This window comes from Sciurus vulgaris (assembly GCF_902686455.1).
Source record: "Sciurus vulgaris genome assembly, chromosome: 17".
Lineage (NCBI taxonomy): Eukaryota > Metazoa > Chordata > Mammalia > Rodentia > Sciuridae > Sciurus > Sciurus vulgaris.
In genome coordinates this window covers 36,792,663-36,816,965 of record NC_136478.1, presented here as the reverse complement: position 1 = coordinate 36,816,965, position 24,303 = coordinate 36,792,663, and the positions used below count along the sequence as shown (strand labels likewise).

Below are 24,303 nucleotides of genomic sequence, written 5' to 3'. Positions count from 1 at the left end.
TTTTTACAAACTATACTGCTTATCATTGTACCATGCTTATCAGTCAGGGGACAAAAGTTAAAATTCTGTTTCATGAGCACAATCTTAGGTAAGATATACTACTTATTTTTAGAATATATGTGATATGAACATACACACTCAAATATACCTGGGTGACTTAAATGTGTCTTTAAATGGTAATTTTCTTCATATAGGAAATGACTGTAAGGGAAGGGGCCATTAGAGAAGCTAATTGTCCCTGCCTATCCCTGAACTGAAGTCAAGGGCCATTTAAAACTGTGTTAGCTTTTTATCACTGTGACCAAAATACATGACTCAAACAACTTTGAGAAGGGAAGGTGTAGTCTGGCTCAAGTTTTTAGTCCATGGTTGGCTATCTTCATTGCTCCAGGCCGGAGGTGAGGCAGAATATCATGGTGGAAGGATATAGCAGCTGAAAAGCAGAGAGGGAGAGAAAAGAAGCGAGGGAGAGGAGGAGACAAGGAAAGGAGGAGAGGAGAAGATAGGGAGAGAAGGAAGGGCCAATGACAAAATATAGTCCCCACGAGCATGTCTCCAATGACATACTTTATCCAAACATATCCCACCTGTTTACAGTTTCCACCAACACTCAGTAGTCCCTTCAAATTATTAATCCACTGATGAGGTTAGAGCCTCATGATACAATCATTTCCTTAAAACCCCACTTTTGGACACTGCTATATTGAGGACCAATCCTTTTTGGGGGGACATTTCAGATCCAAACATAACAAAAACCAAAAAAGATGGATTTTGGAAATCCACTTTTGGAAAGTGGATTCTTGTCAAAAATATGCAATATGATTTGCTTTTATAAATGAGTAAGCAAAATAAATATTAGGGAGTATTGATAGCACTTGAATTTTTAGGAGATAATAAGGCAAAAAAATACAGCAGAACCAGTTTTTCATGGTGGAGATTTATTCATTTGAGTTATCAGGAATCTAAAGAATAAATTCCAAGATCTATCCTCAGAATTTCTCCAGATTAATTTTTTTTTTTTTTTTGATACTGGGGATTGAACCCAGGGCTGTTATTGAGTTACAGTCCAATTTTCTCCACTCCTAAGTTGGTTGCTTGTACACAAGTTATAATAATCTTCAATTTGAAAAGACTGCCACTAAATAATAAGGCCAACTTTTTTTTTTTTTTTTTTTTCTTTTGGTGCTGGGGATTGAACCCAGGGCCTTGTGCTTGCAATGCAAGCACTCTACCAACTGAGCTATCTCCCCAGCCCTGGTCAACTTTTAAAGATAAAAGCAATTCATAAAAAAATAGGATCTACATGGTAACCACAAGGAACTTATTGACAGAATATGTACAAAAGGAAATGAAAAGGAATCAAAACTGTCATTCCAAAAAAAAAAAAAAGGCAATAATGGATAAGGGAAAGCAAAGCAAGGTTGTAGGATGTAAAATAGCAAAATTGCACCAGTCTGTTCCTGTTGGTAATTATTTATAATGCAGTGAATTAAACTCTCCAATAGTAAGGAAGAGACTAAAGGAATAAAAAAATAAGGTTCAATTATCTGCTATCTGTAAGATCTCACTTTGGATCTTACACAAAGAGATTGGAAGTGAAAGAAAGGAAAAAGAGTCCACACAAATAGCTATTAAAAGAGGAAGTGCTGATAAAATTCTCAGACAAAAACAGATTTTAATTAAAAACTGTTGCAAGCAACAAAGAAAGACATGATGTATTGATAAAAAGGCTAATTCACCAAGAAGATATAATTATAAACATATATGGACTAAAAATCAGAGACTCAAGAATATATGAAGAAAAAAATTATATGAAGGGAACCATAACATAAAGTAAAGGAAAACACAGTTTCACAATAATAGCTGGAGATTTCCACAGTACACTTTCAATAATGGCAAGAACAATCACACGTAAGACCAACAAAGAAACACAGAACTTGAAGAACACTGTAACCAACTAAATTTCAAAGAAATACAGAAACCTCTACTCAACAGCACAATAGGCATTTTTCTCAGGTGCACATTGAGCAGTCTCCAGAACAGACCATTTGTTTGGCTACCATAAGTCTTAATAAAATTTAAAAGACTGAAATCATATAAAATTTGTTAAATCACAATGGAACTGAAACTAGTTATCAGTTACTGAAGGAAAGAGAAAATTCATATATTTGAGGAAATACAGAATGGAAAAAGATGCAAAGTGTTAAATTCAGAAATGCAAGTGATGACATTACTTCAGATACTGTATCAGAGAATAAGAGAGAACATAAGAATAACTATATGCCAACGAACTGAAAACCTACATAAAACGGACAAATTCCTAGGAACACATAATCTACCACAATTGGATCATGAAGAAATAGAAAGTAAGAACAGTCCTATAACTATAACTAGCATGGAGATTGAAGAAATAAAAATTTCCTAACACACAGAAATCAGACCCAGACAGCTTCACTGGTGGATTCTACCTAACATTTAAGGAAAAATGTCAATCAGATGCTTACCGAAAGTTGAAGAACAAACACCTCATACTGACTCTTTGAGGTTAACATTATCCTGACACTAAAACTAGACTAAAATGAAACAAGAAAAGGAAACTACAGATTAATATCTCTTATGAATACTGATATAAAATCTCAACAATATACTAAAAGAATTTGGCAATGTATAAAAAAATTATGTACTGTAATCATGTGAAATTTAACCCAGAATGCTGATGGCTCAATAAGGAAGATCAATGTCATACATCACATTAATAAAATAAAGGTGAAAAACCACATGATTAAATCAATTGAGTATGAAAAAGCATCTGGCAAAATTTAACACGTTTTCATGAAAAAAAAAAAAAAAAAAAAAAAACACTCAAAACTAGCAACAGAAGAAACTTCTTTAATGTGATAAAGGTCATATATGAAAACCCAAAGTCAAGATCACACTCAATGATGAAAGACTGACAGCTGTTCTACTAAGATTAGGAACAAGACAAGGATGCCCAGGTTCACTTCTACTCAACATAATACTAGAAGTTCTAATTAGAACAATTAGGCTAGACAATGAAATAAAAGGCATCAAAACTGGAAGGAAGAGCAGGCATGGTGGTATGTGGCTGGAGTCACAGATACTTGCAAGGTGAAGTTAGAAGGACCCAGGAATTCAGAGCCAAACTGGGCTACATCTGAGACTCAATCTTTAAAAAGAAAAAGGGAACTAAAAAATTATGTAATATGAAATTATCTCTCTTGGTAGATTACGTGATCTTGTATCTGTAGAAAATCCTAGAGATTAAGATTATACCCATACTCCCTTGGAGCTAATGAACTAATTCAGCCAAGATGCAGACACCAATAAAAATCAGTTGCATTTTTAGATATTAACAAAGAACAATCAGAAAAAGAAAATAATTCTATTTACAATAGCATACAAAGTTTAGAAATAAATTTAACCAAGGAGGCAAAAGTTTATGCACTGAAAACTACAAAATATTGCTGAAAGAAATTAAAGATGACACACAAATGGGAAGATGTCTTGTATTCATGGATTGGGAGGCTTAGTATAGTTAAGATAAAATTACTCAAAGTGATCCACAGATTTAAAGGGATCCCTATCAAAAAATCACAACGATGGTTTCTGCTAAAATAGAAAAACCTATCCTAAAATTCATGGAAACTCAAGGGAACTTAAATAATCAAATTGATCTTGAAAAAGAAAAAAAAGTTGGAGGACCCACACTTTCTGATTTCAAAGCTTATAAGAAGTCTATAGTAATCACAATAGTTGGTACTGGCATGAAGACACACACACACACACACACACAACGGAACTGAAGAGCCCAGAAATAAGCTTTCTCATATATGAGTCAACTGATTTTTTTTTAATTAAAAAATTTAAAAAATGTTTACAGACTGCATTTTGATTCATTGTACACGAATGGAGTACAACTTTTCATTTCTGTGGTTGTACACAATGTAGATTCACACCGTTCTTATGATCATACATATACACAGGGTAATACGGTCTGTTTCATTCTACTATCTTTCCATCCCCCAACCTATCCCACCCATTTTGAGTGAACTGATTTTTGACAAGGGTGCCAAGACCATTCAATGTGATCTAGCAAAGAATTGAAAGTAGAAACTCAAACATAACTTGTATACCACAGCAATATGATTCACAATAACCAAAAGGCAGAAACAATCCAAGTCTCCACCAAAGAATGTCTAAGCAAAATGTCATATACACACACATATTAAAGAACAGTCTTTTCATCTAATGGTCCTGGTAAAACTTAGTATCTACATGAAAAAGAATGAAGATGCTTACCTTATACAATATGCAAAAATTAACTCCAAGTGGATTAAAGACTTAAACATAAAGAGCTATAACACACTTAGAGGAAAAATTTCACAACACCGGCTTTGGCAATGATTTCTTGGATATCACACCAAAAGCACAGGCAAAAAAAAAAAAAAAAAAAAAAAAAATAGACAAAATGGACTGTCAAAATTAAAAACTTCTATACAATGTTGAAGGACTAACAGGAGTGTGAAAAGACATAAAATGGGAAAATACCTGGTAATCACATACAAGGGATGGATATCCAACATATAAAATAAATTCTTAAACAACTTACAAATCAAACAGCCCAATTAAAAAATGGGCAAAGACTTAACATGACATTTCTCCAAAAAAGTATGCCAATGGCTAAGTAGCCCATAAAAAGATGTTCACTATTGCTAATCATTAGGAAAAATAAAGACCACAATGAGGTGCCACTTTACATACACCAGATGGTTGGTATTAAAAAATATGAAAACCACCAAGTGTTGGCAAGGCTGTGGAGAAATCAGAACCTTCTCTACACTGCTGGTGGGGTTATAAAATGATGCAGCCACTATGGAAAACAGTTTGTTGGTTCCTCAAACATTTAAACACAGATTTGCTATGTGATTCAGGAACTCCTGTGATTGAACAAAGAATTCAAAGTAGAAACTCAAACACATAACTTGTATATCACAGCAATATGATTCACAATAACCAAAAGGCAGAAACAATCCAAGTCTCCACCAAAGAATGTCTAAGCAAAATGTCATATATACATACCATGGAACATTAATCAGCCTTGAGAAGAAATGAAATTCTGATACATGCTACAATATAGATGAAGCTTAAAAACATTATGCTAAGTGAAATAAGTCAGACACAAAAGGACAAATATCGTACAATTCCACTCTTATAAGTTATGTGTATTATAGACAGTAAGGAAAATAGAGGTCAGGAGTGAGAAGGAAATGGAGAATTACTGCTTAAAGTGTACAGTTTCAATTTGGAAAGACAAAAATAACAGTAAATAGAATATGGCACGGTTGTATAATACACTGAATGTACTTAATGCCACTGCTATACACTTAAAAATGGCCATGAATAAATCTTCTATTTACTTTATCACAATTTAAAAAGAAAACTACAACTCTTTAGACATTAATACTGTGGCATTGTATGGGACTGCAAAGTATGGAGAATACCCATGTGTCTACAAATAGGGAATTGCATAAAGATGGTACATAAAATGGCCTACTCTGCAGCTATGAAAAATAAGGATGATTTATGTAAACTGATATGAAATAATATATTCCAGACTATTATTAAGTACTAAGTGCAAAATATAAGAGAATTGTGCTGACCATTTCATGTAAGAAAAAAGGGGCAGACAGTATCTGCTCATTTGGACAAAACCAGAATGGGTAAGAACAGAGTGCAAAGAAGGAGGGAATGAGATTGAGACAGCAGAGAGAAGACAATCATATTTTTCAAGTAAGGTATCTCTGTACAGCTCTCTGAGAATCACACTCACGTTCCAAGTAACCTAAATAGAGTATAATTTAAAGTAACCATGATGCGACAGGGGACACACAAAAAATACAAACAGTTGCAAATGAATCTGTTTATTATAAAACAGTAACATAATCAGGAAGAAAAGACAAAGGAAAATATCCTAAGTAATAGGAAGACAGTAAATAACTGTATACAAATAAAATATTAGGAAATTTCTCAGAGATATGGGCTGGTAATTTTGAAATTACTTTATGTATACTAGAATTAAAAAAATAGGATGGTGGACTAGAGGAAGGCTGCGTTCCTTGTCTCTCTGTAACTTGGGTTTAAGCAGAGGAAAATTGGTTTCTTTGTGAGGCAGTCTTTTCTGCTTACTGATCCCCTGCTGTTTACCCTTTTTGTCCACCTCCATCACCTGCAGTCTACCAGCATATCGACTACTTTTTGAGTGCAGATTGCTCACTGACTGCAGCTTATCACCTGCCTTTTGCCTGTTTGCCTGTCCACCGCCTGCCTTTCACCTACCCATTACCCACTGCCTGAGGTCCACATGCCCATCGTCCACTGGTACCCTGCAGACTGAGCACACACCACCAGCGGATTGTTAGCTGCCTGCTGTTGCCTGGAAGTCCACTGTCATGGTACCTGCAGATTTGGTTACACATGGCTGCCACCTTTTTTGGGACAACAGACAGGACCTGCAGCCCCCCCCCCCCCCCCTATAATCATAGTAAATATTTATGCCTCAAATGTCAGTGCACCTAATTATAGAAAAAAAAAATCACTACTTAATATGACAAGCCACAAAACATCTCTCTCACCATTAGATAGTTTATTCAGACATAAACCAGTATATACTCTTCACACATAAAAAATATGATAAACCAAAGGACCTAACAGATATCCAACAGAATATTTCATCCAACTACAGCCAAATTCACTTCCTTCTCAAGATACTCATGAAATTTTTCCAAAATAGATATAATCTTAGTAAATGCAACCCCCCCCAAAAAAAAACCACAACCCCCCCAGTAGAATCCCTTGCATCTTATCAGATCATATGGAAATTAGAAATTAACAGCAAGAAAAACCACAGAAATTAAAACACAAGGAGACTAAACAATACACTTTTGAATGATGAATGGGTCACAAAGGAAATAAGGGGGGAAATTTTAAAATTCCTAGACTCATCTCAGAAAACTTGGAATGGACCCACCATTTGACCCAGTTATCCCACTCCTCAGTTTATACCCAAAGGACTTAAAATCTGCATACTACAGTGTTGCAGCCACATCAATGTTCATAGCTGCTCAATTCACAATAGCTGGATTGTGGAACCAACTAGGATGCCCTTCAATTGATTAAAAAAACTGTGATATATAGTCACAATGGAATATTATTCAGCCATAAAGAAAAATAAAATTATGGCATTTGCTGGTAAATGGATGGAGTTGGAGAATATCATGCTAAGTGAGATAGGCCAAGTCCAACAAACTGAAGGCCAAATGTTTCCTCTGATAAGTGGATGATGGTATACAACGGCGGGGGGGCCTTGGGGTGGAGGGCAAGAGAAAAATGGAGGAACTTTGCATGGTATAGAGGAAAATGGGGTGGGAAGGGGTAGGGGAAGGAAAGAAAGTGGACTGAGACAGTATTACCCAATGTATATGTATGATTATGTGAATGGTGTGAATCTACATCATGTACAACCATAGAAATGAAAAGTTATATCCCATTTGCGTACAAGGAATCAAAATGCAGTCTGTAAAAATAAAAATTTAAAAAAATTCAAAAATTAAAAAAAATAAAAATTGTTGGGAACTTAAAAACATTATAACATTAAAAAAATAAAAATAAACATATTTTGGATGATTATACTAAGGTTTCTCACAGTAAGAAAAGGAAAGAACTCTTTGAAAATATTAGTTTGAGCGCTGGAGGCAAGGAAAACACAGTTGTGATTGGTTCATCCAGTGTTGCCAGAAAGTAAGGGAGGGAATGAAGATAACTGGGTACAATGAAAGGATACAGGAGGCAAGCTTAAAGAGCTCAAAGGCCAAAGGCTGGACTTTCAGAAACAAAATTGTAGTATGCTAGAATAAGAATATTATAACAATAATATAAACAAATTCATATTGATATGAATAATTGAATAAATAAATGAGGGACAAAGAATAGCTCTTCTTTATAAAAGAATTCTGATTAACATACAAAGATTGATGGCAACTGAGAACCACCACTAGGTAAACACTAAGGTAACAATTATTGTAGCTTACAGGCAGAAACCATCAATGGATACTAAAATTAGTGTGTGAAAAGATAGTTGCTGTCTCAAACAGATTTATTAATCAAAAAGGAAAAAAAAAAAAAAGTAACTTTATGCTGGAGGAAACTGGCAGCACCTTAAATGAAGCCATAGAAGTTAATATCACTAGCAATGAGGTTAAAAAAATATGTGTATATATATATTTATGTACCAGGGACTGAACCCAGGGGTGCTTAAACACTGAGACACATCCCCAGTCCTTTTATTGAGACAAGGTTTCACTAAGTTGCTGAGGCTGGCTTTGAACTTGTGATTCTCCTGCTTCAGCCTCCCAAGCTGCTGGGATTTTACAGGTGTGTGCCACTGTATCTGGTTTCTGTGGCATTCTTGATGAAACGTATATCCTCAATGAATCTATAAGAAAACATCAAGCTGGGTGTGGTGGCACACACCTGTAATCCCAGCAGCTTGGAAGGCTGAGGCAGGAAGATTTTGAGTTCAAAGCTAACCTCAACAACTTATTGAGGCCCTAAGCAACTCAGTGAGACCCTGTCTCTAAATAAAATAAAGGACTGGGGATGTGATCAGAATATACAAGAACTTTAGGATAACTTTAAAGACCAAACCTGAGAATCACTGGGATAGAAGAGAATATGGAGATATAAACTAAAGGCATAAAGAATATTTTCACTGAGATAGACATAGAAAATTTTTCTCATATCAGAAACAAGACAGAGACATCTGCTTACAGGATACCTAATAGTTAAGTAAGAAGCTTCCTGAGGCATGTAATCAATATGCCTAATATAGAACATACAGAAAGAATATTAAAAGTCACTAAACATCGGATCACATTTAGAGATAAATCAGTAAGGCTCACTTCCACTTTCTCAGCTCAGACCCTAAAATCAAGGACAGATGAGCACTAAAAATGACTGCCAGCCGAGGCTGCTATATCCAGCAAAACTCAGTTTCAAATTCGAGGGGGAAATCAAAACTTTCCATGACAAGAATAAACGAAAAGAATTCACGAGGAATAAGCCAGAACTACAAAGAATACTCAGATAAACTGCACACAGGAAAATGAAAAAGTAATTCCCAAAGCTCACAGAGGAGGTTCAATAGAAGAATAATCTGCTAAATGAGAATCAAGATAGGATAAAATATAGCAGACAATCAAAATGGCAGGAAAACATAAACATATATCCATACTAACAGTGAATGTTAACAGTCTCGACTACTCAATTAAAAGACAGATTAGCAGAATGAATCAAAAAACAAGATCCAACTATATGCTGTTTACAAGAGACTTACAGGCAAAGACATCCACAGGCTGAAGGTAAAAGGATGGCAAAAAATATTCTAGGCATATGGTCCAAGAAAACAAGTAGAAGTAGCTATCCTTATATTTGACAAAGTAGATTTAAAGCAAAAATTAACCAGAAGAGACAAAGAAGGCCGGTACATTCTAGTAAAGGGAACAATTCAACTAGAAGATATAATGATAGTAAGTGTCTATGTCCCAAATGTCAGCCCACCCTGACATTTGGGTGGAAAATATGGAAAAAATATTCCATGACATTAAATCCCACAAAGACCCCAACACAATACTACTGAACGATTTCAATACACCCTTATCGCCAACAGACAAGTCATCAAAACATAAGATCAATAAAGATAATTTGATAAATTAACCTATCAGATATCTACAGAATATTCCACTCCAAGACAGTTGAATTTACCCTCTCAGCTATGCATGAAACATTTTACAAAATAGAACATATGCTAGGCCACAAAGCAAATCTTAGCAAATACAAAACAAACAAACATAAAATCAAATCCTTAAGAAAATATTAGCAAACTCCATTCAAACACGCATCAAAATAATCAAGTGGGTTTCAGTCCAGAGATGTAAGGGTGATTCAATATTCACATATCAATAAAGTAAATCATCAAATGTAATTCATAACTTAATCAGAATTAAGGACAAAAATCACATGATCATCTCAATAGATTCAGAAAAGGACTTTGATAAAAATCCTACACTCATATTAAAAATGCTAGAGAAGCTAGGGACTGAAGGAACTTACTTCAACACTGTAAAGACAAATTTATGACAAATCCAAAGTCAACATTATACTAAATGGAGAAAAACTAGGAGTATTTCCTTTACAATCAGGAACAAGACAAGGCTGTCCCCTCTTGCCACTCCTATTCAATATAGTCCTTAAAATATTAGCCAGAGAGATCAGGCAAGAAAAAAAAAAAAAAAAATCAAGGGGATACAAATAGGAAAAAAAGGTAGTCAAACTATCTCTATTTGCAATGATATGATCCTATATCTAGGAGACACAAAAACCTCTGCCAGACGACTTCTAGAACTATAAATGAGTTTAGCAAACTAGCAGGATACAAGATCAATAGTTTTCCTAAAAACCAACAATGATTCAAGAGAGGAAGAAATCATTCACAGTAACTGCTAAAAATTTTAAATACCTGGGATTCACCAAGGAGGTAAAAGAATTCTACAATGAAAATTATAAAACACTGAAGAAAGAAGTTAAAAAGAACTTACAAGATGGAAAGACATCCCACGTTCTTGGATAGGCAGAATTAATATTGTCAAAATGACCATATTACCAAAAGCAATGTACAAATTCAATGCAATTCCCATTAAAATATCAATGACATTTTTTCACAGAATTAGAAAAAACAATTCTTAAATTCATTTGGAAGAATAAGAGGCCAAGAATAGCCAAACTAGGGCTGGGACTGCAGCTCAGTGGCAGAATGCTTGCCTAGCACAAGTGAGGCACTGGGTTCAATCCTTAGCACCACATCAAAACAAAAAAAATAAAGACATGCTGTCCATCTACAACTCCAAAAAATAAAAAAATAAATTAAAAAAAACAAAACAAAGTAATACTAAGCAACAGAAGTGAAGAAGACATCATAATACCTGATCTGAAATTATACTATAGAGCTGTAGTAACAAAAACGACATGGTACTGGCATCAAAATGGACATGAAACCAAATGGAATAGAAGACACAGAGACAAATCCACATACCTAGGGCTCTATGATATTTGACAAAGGTGCCAAAAGTATATCTTGGAGAATAGACATCATTTTTAACAAGTGGCGCTAGGAAAATGAATAGCTACATGTAGAAAAATGAAATTAGACCCCTGTCATCCTGCACAAAACTCAAACCCATTCGATCAAAGATGTGGGAATTAGACCAGAAACTTTAAAACTGCTAGAAGAAAACACAGGGTCGATACTACAATATATAGGTGCTGGCATCAACTTCCTTAACAAGAACCCCAAAGTACAAGAAATAAAATCAAGAATCAACAAGTGGGATGCCATTAAACTAAAAAGCTTCTACACAGCAAAGGAGATAATGAAGAATGGGAAGAAAATCCCACAGAATGGGAGAAAATCTTGGCCAGCTACTCCTCCTATAGGGAATTAACATCCAGAATATACAAAGAACTCAAAGTACTTCCCACCAAAAACTCCCAAATAACCCAATCAATAAATGGGTCAAAGAACTAAAAAGGAAGTTCTCAAAAGAGAAACACAAATACATGGTCAACAAATAATATGCTCAACACCTCTAGTAATCAAGGAGGTGCAAATCAAAACCACACTAAGATTTCATCTCACAACGATCAAGAATACAAACAACAATAAATGCTGGTGAGGCTGTGAGGGAAAAGGTACACTTGGTACATTACTGGTGAGACTGCAGACTAGTACAACCACTCTGGAAAGCAGTGTGGAGATGCCTCAAAAAACTAGTTATGGAACCAACATATGATCCAGCTATCTCACTCCTGGGTGTTTTCCCCCAAAGATGTAAAATTGGCATACTAAAGTGACACAGCCACATCAAGGTTTTCAGCAGCACAATTTGCAATAGCTAAATTATGGACTCAATCCAGTTGCCTGTCAACAGATGAATGGATTAACAAATTGTGATATCCACACCCAATGGTGTTTTACTCAACCATAAAAAATAATGAAATTATGTACTGCATTCACTGATAAATGGATGGAAATGGACAATATCATGCTAAGTGAAATTAGCCAAACTCAGAAACTCAAAGGTCAAATATTTTCTCTCATATGCATGAGATAGAGTAAAATAAAGGAAAGGGGAAAGGAAGGGTAGGTAACATAAAGAACCAAACAAGTACAAATTAATAGATGAGCAAAAGGAATTCTAGAAGAGTAGGAGGAGAATGGGAGAAGGGGAGGGAGGGCAGGAAAGATAAGGGAGAATCATGAATTAACAGTGATTTTCGGCCATTTTGAGACAACAGCCAGGCCCCACAGGACCCCTGGCCAGACTGACTGAGCCACATCTCCAGGATCCCTCAGACCGACCGATCACTCCCTGCCTCTGGGGCCCTCACATCGACTGACTGCTCCCTGCCACCAGGACCCCCAGACCAACTGACTGCGCCCTATCACCGGGACCCCAGACCGACTGATTGCACCCAGCCTCCAGGATCCCACAACCACACCAAACACACCCGATCTCCAGGACCCCCTGCCTGACCAACCGCATCCCGCCTCCAGGACCTCCTGCTTACCACATCCACACCCTAAGATGCAGCTCCGCATTTGCCAACACAATTCGAAGCCAGAGCGGCCATCTTGGATAATCCTGGAAGCCCTATATCTATAGGTGGGGCAATCCCATCCTGAGACACCTGCTGGAGACTTGAAGCTCATTGGCAGGTACCTCTCATGCATCAGGCTACTGAACTCTGGGAGGTTTCATTAGTATATGACTGTTATACTGTAGATTTTCTTTTTTCTCCTTATTGAAAAATTTTAAGTTTTTATTTCTTTACTTTTCTTGCTCTCTTTTCCTTTTGTTTACCTGTTTCCTCAGAGTCCCTTTCTCCCTTTTTTGCATGCTAACATCTGATTTCTTTTGATTACACTCTTACCCTTTCTATTATCTAGAACTTCTGTATATTCTTTTCTTATCCCATTAACAGCCACATTCTACATCCCTCTGCATCCTCTTTGTCCTCCATTAGAAACTGCAGACCTTATTGCAAATCTGTTTGTTTTACTGAAGATGATATTTGAACTCATTCTGTTTATTATGACAATTTTGTTATTGTCCTTATAGGGGCTATTTGGTCTAGGATTGCATAGTGTCTGAATAGGGCATTGCTAATATTGATCTCCCCTTAAAGAAAAGGTTTTGGAAACCTATAGGGCCACCATAAACCTATAGGGGGAAATCTGCAATACCCCAGATCTGCACTGCTAGAGGGAAAGATACATGAACAACATGAAAAAACAAGGGAAGAAAATGATCCAAACAAATCTAGATTCTATATTAATAGAATCCAATGACAGTATGTTAGAAGAAATGTCAGAAAAGGACTTCAGATTATACATGATTAAGATGATTCGCAAAGCAAAGGATGAGATAAGAGAGCAAATGCAGGCAATGAATGATAATACCAATAAGCTGAAAGAGCACCTGCAGGAAGCAAAAGATCATTTCAACAAAGAGAGATTCTCAAAAAACACCAAACAGAAATCCTTGAAATGAAGGAAACAATAAACCAAATAAAAAACTCAATGGAAAGCATCACCAAAAGACTAGACCACTTGAAGACAGAACCTCAGATAATGAAGACAAAATATTTAATCTTGAAAATAAAGTTGCCCAAACAGAGAAGATGGTAAGAAATCATGAACAGAATTTCCAACAACTATGGGACATCATGAAAAGACCAAATTTAAGAATTATTGGGATTGATGAAGGCAAGAGATACAGAGATACAAACCAAAGGAATGAACATCCTATTCAATGAAATGATATCAGAAAATTTCCCAAACCTGAAGAATGAAATGGAAAATCAAATACAAGAGGCTTACAGAATACCAAATCACAACAGATCCACACCAAGGCACATTATAAAGAAAATGCCTAACATTCAAAATAAACATAGGATTTTGAAGACAGAGAAAAGCATCAGATTACCTATAGGGGGAAATCAATACGGACAGCAGCAGACTTCTCAATCCAGACTCTAAAAGCTAGAAGGGCCTGGAACAACATATTTCAAGCTCTGAAACAACATGGATGCCAACCAAGAATCCTATACCCAGCAAAACTAACCTTCAGATTTGAAGATGAAATAAAATCCTTCCAGATAAACAAAAGTTAAAAGAATTTACAAATAGAAAGCCTGCGCTATAGAATGTTCTCAACAAAATATTCCATGAGGAGGAAATGAAAAACAACAATGGAGGTCAGCAAAGGGAGGAACTACCTTAGAGAAAAACCACTCAAAGGAGAAACCAAGCCACATTAAAAACCAAAAATAAGCCCAAATGACTGGGAATACAAATCATATCTCAATAATAACCCTGAATGTTAATGGCCTAAACTCATCAATCAAAAGACACAGACTGGCAGAATGGATTAAAAAGAAAGACCCAACAATATGCTGCCTGCAAGAGACTCATCTCATAGAAAAAGACATCCACAGACTAAAGGTGAAAGGATGGGAAAAAACCTACCACGCACATGGACTCAGTAAAAAAGCGGGGGTTTCCATCCTTAGATCAAGTGGACTTCAAGCCAAAGTTAGTCAGAAGGGATAAAGAAGGACATTTCATACTGCTTAAGGGAACCATAAATCAGGAAGACATAAGGATAGTAAATATTTATGCCCCACACAATGGTGCATCCCTGTACATCAAACAAATCCTTCTCAATTTCAGGAATCAAATAGACCACAACAGAATAATTCTGGGTGACTTTAACACACCGCTGTCACCACTAGAGAGATCTTCCAAACAAAAACCAACCAAAGAAACCATAGAACGCAATAACACAATTACCTAGACTTAATAGACATATATAGAATATTCCATCCATCAACGAGCAGATTCACTTTCTTCTCAGCAGCACATGGAACCTTCTCAAAAATAGAAGGTTTTGTGCATATGTTATGCACAAAGCAGCCCTTAGGAAATGCAAAAAAAAAGATAATGCCTTGTGTTCTATCAGATCATAATGGACTGAGAGTAGAAATCAATGACAAAATAAAAAACAAATTACTCCAACACCTGGAGACTAAATAATATGCTATTGAATGAAACATGGATAACAAAAAACATCAGAGGATATTAAAAAATTCTTAGAGGTCAATGAGAATGATGATACAACATATCAAAATCTCTGGGACACTATGAAAGTGGTACTAAGAGGAAAATTCATTGCATGGAGCCCATTCCAGAAAAGAATGAAAAGTCAACAACTAAATGACCTAACATTACAGCTCAAAGCCCTAGAAAAAGAAGAACAGAATAACAGCAAAAGTAGTAGAAGACAGGAAATAATTAAAATCAGAGCTGAGATCGCGGTGCACGTCGGGCCTTGGCAATATGGCGTCCTCCTTGATGTGCTGATGAGAGGAGTTTCACTGTAGCTCCAAGCCAGAGGGCAAAACTCCCCTAGCGCAGCAAGCCCTGGTTGCCCATTTTCTCCGTGGGTCGGTGTCGCCCGCTTCTCGGGACTCGCCCTCCGGTAGGAGAGAGCCAGGGGGCCGAAGGCCAGCGCCAGCCAGGTCGCGCGGACCCGGGGGCTGAGGAGCCGGCCGCGGGCGAGCACGATGGGCCGGTCCTGGCTCCGGCCGCAGCAGCTCCGGCGAGTGCGGGACCCGCAGGGCTGAGACCGCTCGCACGAGAGTCGAGGCGCGCCGAGCCTGTTCTCCTCGGGCGGAGACCTCGGTCGGGTCAGCGCAGTCGGGGAACCGGCACCAAGGGCGGGCGGCCTGCCCGTCCCCGTCCTCGGGTCTGCCAGGCGTTGGAGGCCGAGAGCGGGGTCGTCGCGAGGCCTTAAGTCTCTCGGCCCTTGACAGCTGGGCTCGCAGCCCCTCCGGGAGCAGAGCGCCTCGGACGAGCCCGCGCGGCCTGGGACCCCGGCGTGCGTGCGTCTGTGCTGCCCAGTTTCCCACCGGCTCTTCCCCCACTCCGACTTCCCGCGCAGAGTTAGAGAAAGGGTCCCGGACTTTTTGCTGATTAAGGATCTCCGTAAACTCTCCACCCATTTCTTTTCCGATTCCCCGTCTCTGTATCTTATTTCGGTAATCCTGGTACACACTAGTTTTTAAGGCTGGAGGTTCTCGAGCGCTTGCTGCCAAGGACTCCCCCGCCCCCTCCCCCCCCTGATGGAGTCCGAAATGCTGCAGTCGCCCCTTCTGGGACTTGGGGAGGAAGACGAGGCCGATCTTACAGATTGGAACTTGCCTCTGGCTTTTATGAAAAAGAGGCACTGCGAGAAAATCGAAGGCTCCAAATCCTTAGCTCAGAGCTGGAGGATGAAGGATCGGAGATGCCATTATAGGCCAGTAGTAATACTTTAAAAGAAGACAAAGTTAAAATTTACACCTTGAAAGTAACATTTTGGTGTGTTGGCGTTCACCTGTAACCCCAGTGACTCAGAGCTATGGCAGGAGGATCGCCAGGTATGGCTCACCAAGTGGACTTCCTGTCTCAGGAGTATGGAGTTTCTTCTTGGTGCTTCTAAAGGCTGCTTTCAGAGACCACTCAGTAGGGTGGGTCTCAGTCATCGCTCTTCTGAAAAAGCCTGACACTCTCCCTTCATGTCAGCCATGGTCCCAGGTGTTGGAGGACTTGAGGGAGGAGGAAGCCCACCCCCTAGGTCATGATGAAGACAGTCAGCGTGGCCTTAGTTCTGTGCCTGAACGTCGGTGTGGACCCTCCTGACGTGGTGAAGACCACACCCTGTGCCCGCTTAGAGTGCTGGATCGATCCTTTGTCAATGGGTCCTCAGAAAGCTCTGGAAACCATCGGTGCAAATTTACAGAAGCAGTATGAGAACTGGCAGCCAAGGCCCTGCGTTGTTCTGTTTGCCTGTGAAGTTACCTTTTCATGCTCGACAGTGGAAGAACAGAACAGCAGCCTGCGCGGTGCGGCGTGCTGCAGAGACCCTGTCTGTGAGGGAGGCCATCGCCGTCGGATTCCTGACTGCTGAGCTACAGTACTGCCGCTTGCCCAGAAAAGAAGGGATTTGCTTTGGTGTTTTCTTTGCTCCTTCTGCATGGGCTTTGCGTGTGAAGAGTCTGGGCCATGACCCCGTGCAGGCTGTGTATGAGGGCGAGTCGTCCTGGTGGGAGGACCAAGAGCCTGGAGATAGTTTTGCTGGAGCATGGACACACCCACCTGCGAGTGCGCTTCTTATTTTGGCACAGCTTGTGCACACAACAGCACTGCAGAGATGACCTCCCTGGAGACACAGTGCCATGGAGTCAACTCCGAACCACCACAGCAAAATACCCAAGCGATTGTGCCATCGGGAGCATGACCTGTCCTCAGAAGGCCCGGTACAAGCAGAGCCTGGACCCAACTGTGGACGAGGTCAAGAAGCTGTGCACGTCGCTGCGCCGAAACGCCAAGGAGGAGCGGGTTCTCTTCCATTACAACGGCCATGGCGTGCCCAGGCCCATGGTGAATGGCGAGGTCTGGGTCTTCAACAAGAACTACACTCAGTATATCCCTCTGTCTATCTACGACCTGCAGACGTGGATGGGAAGCCCGTCCATCTTTGTCTATGACTGCTCTAACGCTGGCCTGATCGTCAAGTCCTTCAAGCAGTTTGCTCTGCAGAGGGAGCAGGAGCTGGAGGTAGCTGCAATTAACCCAAACCACCCACTTGCCCAGATGCCTTTGCCCCCATCGATGAAAAACTGCATTCAGCTGGCAGCCTGCGAGGCCAACGAGCTCCTGCCCATGATCCCCGACCTTCTGGCCGACCTGTTCACATCCTGCCTCACCACCCCGATCAAGATCGCCCTGCGCTGGATCCCTGGCCGGCTGAATGACAGGAGGACTCCTCTGGGTGAGCTCAACTGGATCTTCACAGCAATCACAGACACCATCGCATGGAACGTGCTCCCCCGCGATCTCTTCCAAAAGCTCTTCAGACAGGACCTACTGGTGGCGAGTCTGTTTCGAAATTTTTTGTTGGCAGAAAGGATCATGAGGTCATACAACTGCACCCCTGTCAGCAGCCCCCGTCTCCCGCCGACTTACATGCATGCGATGTGGCAGGCCTGGGACCTCGCTGTGGACATTTGTCTCTCCCAGCTGCCCACGATCATCGAGGAAGGCACTGCCTTCAGGCACAGCCCATTCTTCGCTGAGCAGCTGACTGCGTTCCAGGTGTGGCTCACCATGGGTGTGGAGAACAGGAGTCCCCCTGAGCAGCTGCCCATCGTTTTACAGGTGCTGCTAAGCCAAGTGCACCGGCTCAGAGCCTTGGACTTGCTGGGAAGATTTTTGGACTTGGGTCCCTGGGCAGTGAGCCTGGCCCTGTCGGTGGGCATCTTCCCATACGTGCTGAAGCTGCTTCAGAGCTCAGCCCGAGAGCTGCGGCCACTGCTCGTCTTCATCTGGGCCAAGATCCTCGCCGTGGACAGTGCTGAACACAGGACCATGACAGCTTTCATTCTTGCAGTGATTGTCAACAGCTACGCCACAGGGCAGGAGGCCTGCCTTCAGGGGAACCTGATTGCCATCTGCCTAGAGCAGCTCAGCGACCCCCACCCACTGCTGCGCCAATGGGTGGCCATCTGCCTGGGCCGGATCTGGCAGAACTTCGACTCAGCGAGGTGGTGTGGAGTGAGGGACAGTGCCCACGAGAAGCTCTACAGCCTCCTTTCTGACCCTATTCCTGAGGTCCGATGTGCAGCCGTCTTTGCCCTTGGCACATTTGTGGGCAACTCTGCTGAGAGAACAGACCACTCGACTACTATCAACCACAATGTGGCCATGATGTTGGCCCAGCTGATCAACGATGGGAGCCCCATGGTCCGGAAGGAGCTGGTGGTGGCTCTGAGCCATCTTGTGGTGCAGTACGAGAGCAATTTCTGCACTGTGGCCCTGCAGTTTATGGAAGAGGAAAAGAACTACCCCTTGCCGTCTCCCGCAGCCACAGAGGGCAGGAGTTTGACCTCAGTTCGAGACAGTCCGTGTACCCCCAGGCTTCGCTCTGTTAGCTCCTATGGAAATATCCGAGCTGTCACCACGGCCAGGAGCCTGAACAAGTCTTTGCAGAATCTGAGCCTGACGGAAGAATCGGGCAGCTCGGTGGCATTCTCCCCTGGGAACCTCAGCACCAGCAGCAGCGCCAGCAGCACGCTGGGCAGCCCTGAGAACGAGGAGTACATCCTGTCCTTCGAGACCATCGACAAGATGCGCCGTGTGAGCTCCTACTCTGCCCTCAACTCCCTCATAGGAGTTTCCTTTAACAGTGTTTACACTCAGATTTGGAGAGTCCTACTGCACCTGGCCACGGATCCCTACCCAGAGGTATCTGACTTAGCCATGAAAGTGCTCAACAGCATCGCCTACAAGGCCACCGTGAACGCCCGGCCCCAGCGCATCCTTGACACCTCCTCTCTGACCCAGTCGGCACCAGCCAGCCCCACTAATAAGGGCATGCACATCCACCAGGTGGGAGGCTCCCCGCCAGCATCCAGCACCAGCAGCTGCAGCCTGACCAATGATGTGGCCAAGCAGCCAGTCAGTCGCAACCTGCCTTCTGGCCGCCCGGGCCCCACGGGCCCCACAGGCACGCAGTACACCCCTCACTCCCACCAGTTCCCCCGAACGCGGAAGATGTTTGACAAGGGTCCAGATCAGATGGCGGATGACGCGGACGATGCTGCTGGACACAAGAGCTTCATCTGTGCCGCCATGCAGACGGGCTTCTGCGACTGGAGCGCCCGCTACTTTGCACAGCCTGTCATGAAGATCCCAGAAGAACACGACCTGGAGAGCCAGATACACAAGGAGCGGGAGTGGCGGTTTCTGCGGAACACCCGCGTCAGGAAGCAGGCGCAGCAGGTCATCCAGAAGGGCATCACCAGACTGGATGACCAGATATTTCTGAATAGGAACCCTGGTGTCCCCTCCGTGGTCAAGTTCCACCCCTTTACGCCGTGTATCGCCGTGGCTGACAAGGACAGCATCTGTTTCTGGGACTGGGAGAAAGGGGAAAAGCTGGATTATTTCCACAATGGAAACCCTCGGTACACCAGGGTCACCGCCATGGAGTACCTGAATGGCCAGGACTGCTCCCTTCTCTTGACAGCCACAGATGATGGTGCCATCAGGGTCTGGAAGAACTTTGCTGATTTGGAGAAGAACCCAGAGATGGTGACTGCATGGCAGGGGCTCTCAGACATGCTGCCAACCACACGAGGAGCTGGGATGGTGGTGGACTGGGAGCAAGAAACTGGCCTCCTCATGAGCTCAGGGGATGTGCGGATTGTCCGGATCTGGGACACCGACCGTGAAACGAAGGTGCAGGACATCCCCACCGGCGCCGACAGCTGCGTGACAAGTCTGTCCTGTGACTCCCACCGCTCTCTCATCGTGGCTGGCCTCGGCGACGGCTCCATCCGAGTCTACGACCGGAGGATGGCGCTCAGCGAATGCCGCGTTATGACCTACCGGGAGCACACGGCCTGGGTGGTGAAGGCCCACCTGCAGAAGCACCCCGAGGGCCACATCGTGAGCGTGAGTGTCAACGGAGACGTGCGCTTCTTCGATCCCCCGATGCCCGAGTCTGTGAACGTGCTGCAGATCGTGAAGGGCCTGACGTCCTTGGACATCCACCCCCAGGCAAACCTGATCGCCTGTGGCTCCATGAACCAGTTCACCGCCGTCTACAATGGAAATGGCGAGCTCATCAACAACATCAAGTACTACGACGGGTTCATGGGCCAGCGAGTTGGGGCCATCAGCTGCCTGGCCTTCCACCCGCACTGGCCCCACCTGGCCGTGGGAAGCAACGACTACTACATCTCCATGTACTCGGTGGAGAAGCGCATCAGATAGTGGCACCGGGTTCCTGCCGGCTGCGGCCACCATGCACACAGTGAACCCCATGCTCGCTGCAGGTGGGCGCCGCCGCCACGCCGGCCTCTGGCCCAGCTGCTGCCAACTGAGGAGGGGCCATGTGCTTTCTTCTTTTCTCTTTGCTACAATGTCTAGAAGGTCCAGGCACGGGGGACGGGGAGGGCCTTGTTGACGTCCCTTGTCACCGAGAGCAGCACCCAGGCTCCGAGGACTCCTGAGCACGCGGCGCGTCGCGGCCTGGCCTTCCTGTCCCGTTCTTCCGGGGTTTTTCAGGGGGCAGACTCATTTTATTTTCCATGTGATCGGAGCGTTAGCTACGGAAATGACAGCGCTCTGGCAGAGAAGCTGCACTGGGGCTCCCATGAGCCTCCGAGCGGCCCCACCAGCCTGGCCTGGCCCCGCTGTCCCCTCAAGGCCTGAGCCTGGAACTGCTGGGAGCAGGCTGGCAGATACTGGAGGTGCAGGAGAACGGGGCGGAGGAGGAGACCCCGCAGCCAGCGTGTGAAGGAAGCAGCCCGAGCTGGCCCCGGGGCCGCTCAGCTGCAGGCCTCCTGCTGGGGGGAGTCGTGGCATGAGGAGAGGGGCTCCCCTGCACAGCCAGGCCCTGGGACTCTGGTTTGGGCCTTTCTCACAGGAAGGTGTTCGCAGGAGGGCCCGTGGCTCTGAGGCTCCGGACACACGAGGAGGTCCCCACCAGTCAGCCACTGCCCCAGCCCTGCAGGCTCGTCCCTGAAGTGCTGCTCTCCCGCAGCAGTGACCGTGACCAGGACCCCCGTGTGCCTGCACACATGTACACACGTGCAGGCACAGCCTCCCCAGCCACACGTGGGGCACACGTGTGCATGGGTGCCGTGGCCCCTGCCGTGCACGCTCGTCACAACAGGTGCAGAGGTGCAGGGAACCCCAAGTGGGCTTGTGGGTGGCGCCAGCCTGTCTTCAGCCCTTGCCCCACGCTGGAGCGACCAAGGCTTGCATCTTGCAGTCCGTGATGCAGAAGTGCCCTGGGGGCCTGGCCTGCTGGCGTGTGCGAGGGCACTGCAGTTTCAGGGGAGCCAGGTGGATGCTGAACCCTGGGAGGGAGCACAGAATTGCTGCCAGTTGCATACAGACAACACTACCACAATGATGGCGTTTCAAAAGCATGTCCCTTTTCCTTGGGAATCAGGATCTTTCAGAGATGAGGAATGAGACGGCTTAATTGATTCTGCCGATCGGAGACCTGTAATAGTGGGGTCTGAGTGAGTCAGGACAGGAAGGCCCGGCCCCTCGTGTGGTGGGCGACAGCTGTTGTGGCCAAGACATTTTCAGGTGGATGGAGCCCTGAGGGCAGCTCTGAGCCAACCCCAAGCCAGATGGGTGGACAAGGCAGGACAGAGGAGGAGACCCTCTGCTGCCCCCAGGAAATGAGCTGTCCACCAAGAGGTTCCCAGGTGAAGGCCCTCCCCCTCACCCGGGAGCACAAGCAGCCTGGAGTCAGGAAGGCCGTACAAAGTCCTGACGCCCCAAGTTCTACCCCCCCAATGCCCCCTCAGCTCTGCAGGGATCTCCAGTAGGTGGAACCCTGGAACCTTCCAGAAGCTGAGCTTCACCCACAGACACAGAGCTGCTGACCTACCGTCAGCTCAATTGCAACCTAACTTGCATTTCTGTTAGTTTTCAGACAAAACCACCACTGGCAAAGTGCAGATGGCTTTGGAGGGGGCGAGACCCCCCTCCCTGGCCCACTGGCGCCCCCGTGCATGCTGTGCATCCGCGAGCACCACGCGGGCGGGGTCTTACAGCTCTGATGCGAAAACTCAATCATGAAGTTAACAGGCTCGAGAGAGCACCGACCTAGAGTTCATTTATCTCTATTTATTTTACCAAAATGAGAATCGAAAAAGACTTTGACAACACATGGAATCGTAATGTGAAGCTAAGAGCAATGACAAATAATAAACTTAATAAAAAATAAAGATGTGCAGAAGTGAAAAAAAAAAAAATCAGAGCTGAAATCAATGAAATTGAAACAAAAGAAACAATTCAAAAAATTAACAAAACAAAAAGTTGGTTCTTTGAGAAAGCAAACAAAATAGACAAACCCTTAGCCACACTAACAAAGAGAAGGAGAGAGAAAACTCAAATTACTAAAATTCGTGATGAAAAAAGGAAATATCACGACAGACACCACTGAGATACAGAACATAATGAGAAGCTACTTTGAAAATCTGTATTCCAACAAAATAGAATCTACCGAAGACATTGCAAATTTCTACAGACATAATTTAAACAGATCAATATCAAGCAATGAAAGAGAAGAAGCCATTAAAAATCTACCATCCAAGAAAAGCCCAGGACCAGACGGATTCTCATCCAAGTTCTACAAGACCTTCAAAGAAGAACTCATTCCAATACTTCTCAAAGTATTCCAGGAAACAGAAATAGAGGGTACCCTACGAAACTCATTCTATGAAGCTAATATCACCCTCATACCCAAACCAGGAAAAGACACATCAAGGAAAGAAAATTTTAGACCAATATCCTTGATGAATATAGATGCAAAGATCCTTAACGAAATATTGGCAAACCGTATCCAAAAACATATTAAGGAAATTGTGCACCACGATCAAGTGGGGTTCATCCCTGGAATGCAAGGATGGTTTAACATCCATAAATCAATAAACATAATCCGTCATGTCAATAGACTTAAGGATAAGAATCATATGGTTATTTCAATTGATGCAGAAAAAGCGTTGGACAAAATACAACACCCCTTCATGCTCAAAACACCAGAAAAAATTGGGATAGTAGGAACATACCTGAACATTGTAAAGGCAATTTATGCTAAGCCCATGGCCAACATCATTCTTAATGGAGAAAAACTGAAACCATTCCCTTTAAAAATGGGAACAAGACAGGGATGTCCTCTTTCACCACTTCTATTCAACATTGTCCTCGAAACTCTAGCCAGAGCAATTAGGCAGACTAAAGAAATTAAAGGGATCCAAATAGGAAAAGAGGGACTTAAGCTGTCACTATTTGCTGATGATATGATTTTATATTTAGAGGATCCAAAAAACTCCAGAAAACTTCTACACCTCATTAATGAATTCAGCAAAATAGCAGGCTATAAAATCTACACGCATAAATCTAAAACATTTTTATACGCAAGCGATGAAACAGCTGAAAGGGAAATGAGGAAAACAACTCCATTCGCAATAGCCTCAAAAAAAAAAAAAAAAAAAAAAAAAAAAAAACTTGGGAATCAATCTAACCAATGAGGAAAAAAA

At 42.8% G+C, this 24,303-nt stretch overlaps 2 protein-coding genes across 3 annotated transcripts in view; one reads left to right on the top strand and one right to left on the bottom strand.

Annotated features, from left to right (window-relative positions):
* Nucleotides 1–24,303, bottom strand: part of NETO2 (neuropilin and tolloid like 2) — a 77,577-nt gene that overhangs the window by 16,251 nt on the left and 37,023 nt on the right. The gene's annotated exons all lie outside the window — the stretch shown is intronic.
* On the top strand, nt 16,318–21,180 carry LOC306647836 (regulatory-associated protein of mTOR-like; the record flags this gene model as incomplete). The annotated part of the gene is made up of 3 exons (XM_079117376.1): nt 16,318–16,479; nt 16,818–17,000; nt 17,486–21,180. 3 exons carry the CDS (start codon nt 16,318–16,320, stop codon nt 21,011–21,013), a joined length of 3,873 nt encoding a protein of 1,290 aa, XP_078973502.1. The 3' UTR covers nt 21,014–21,180.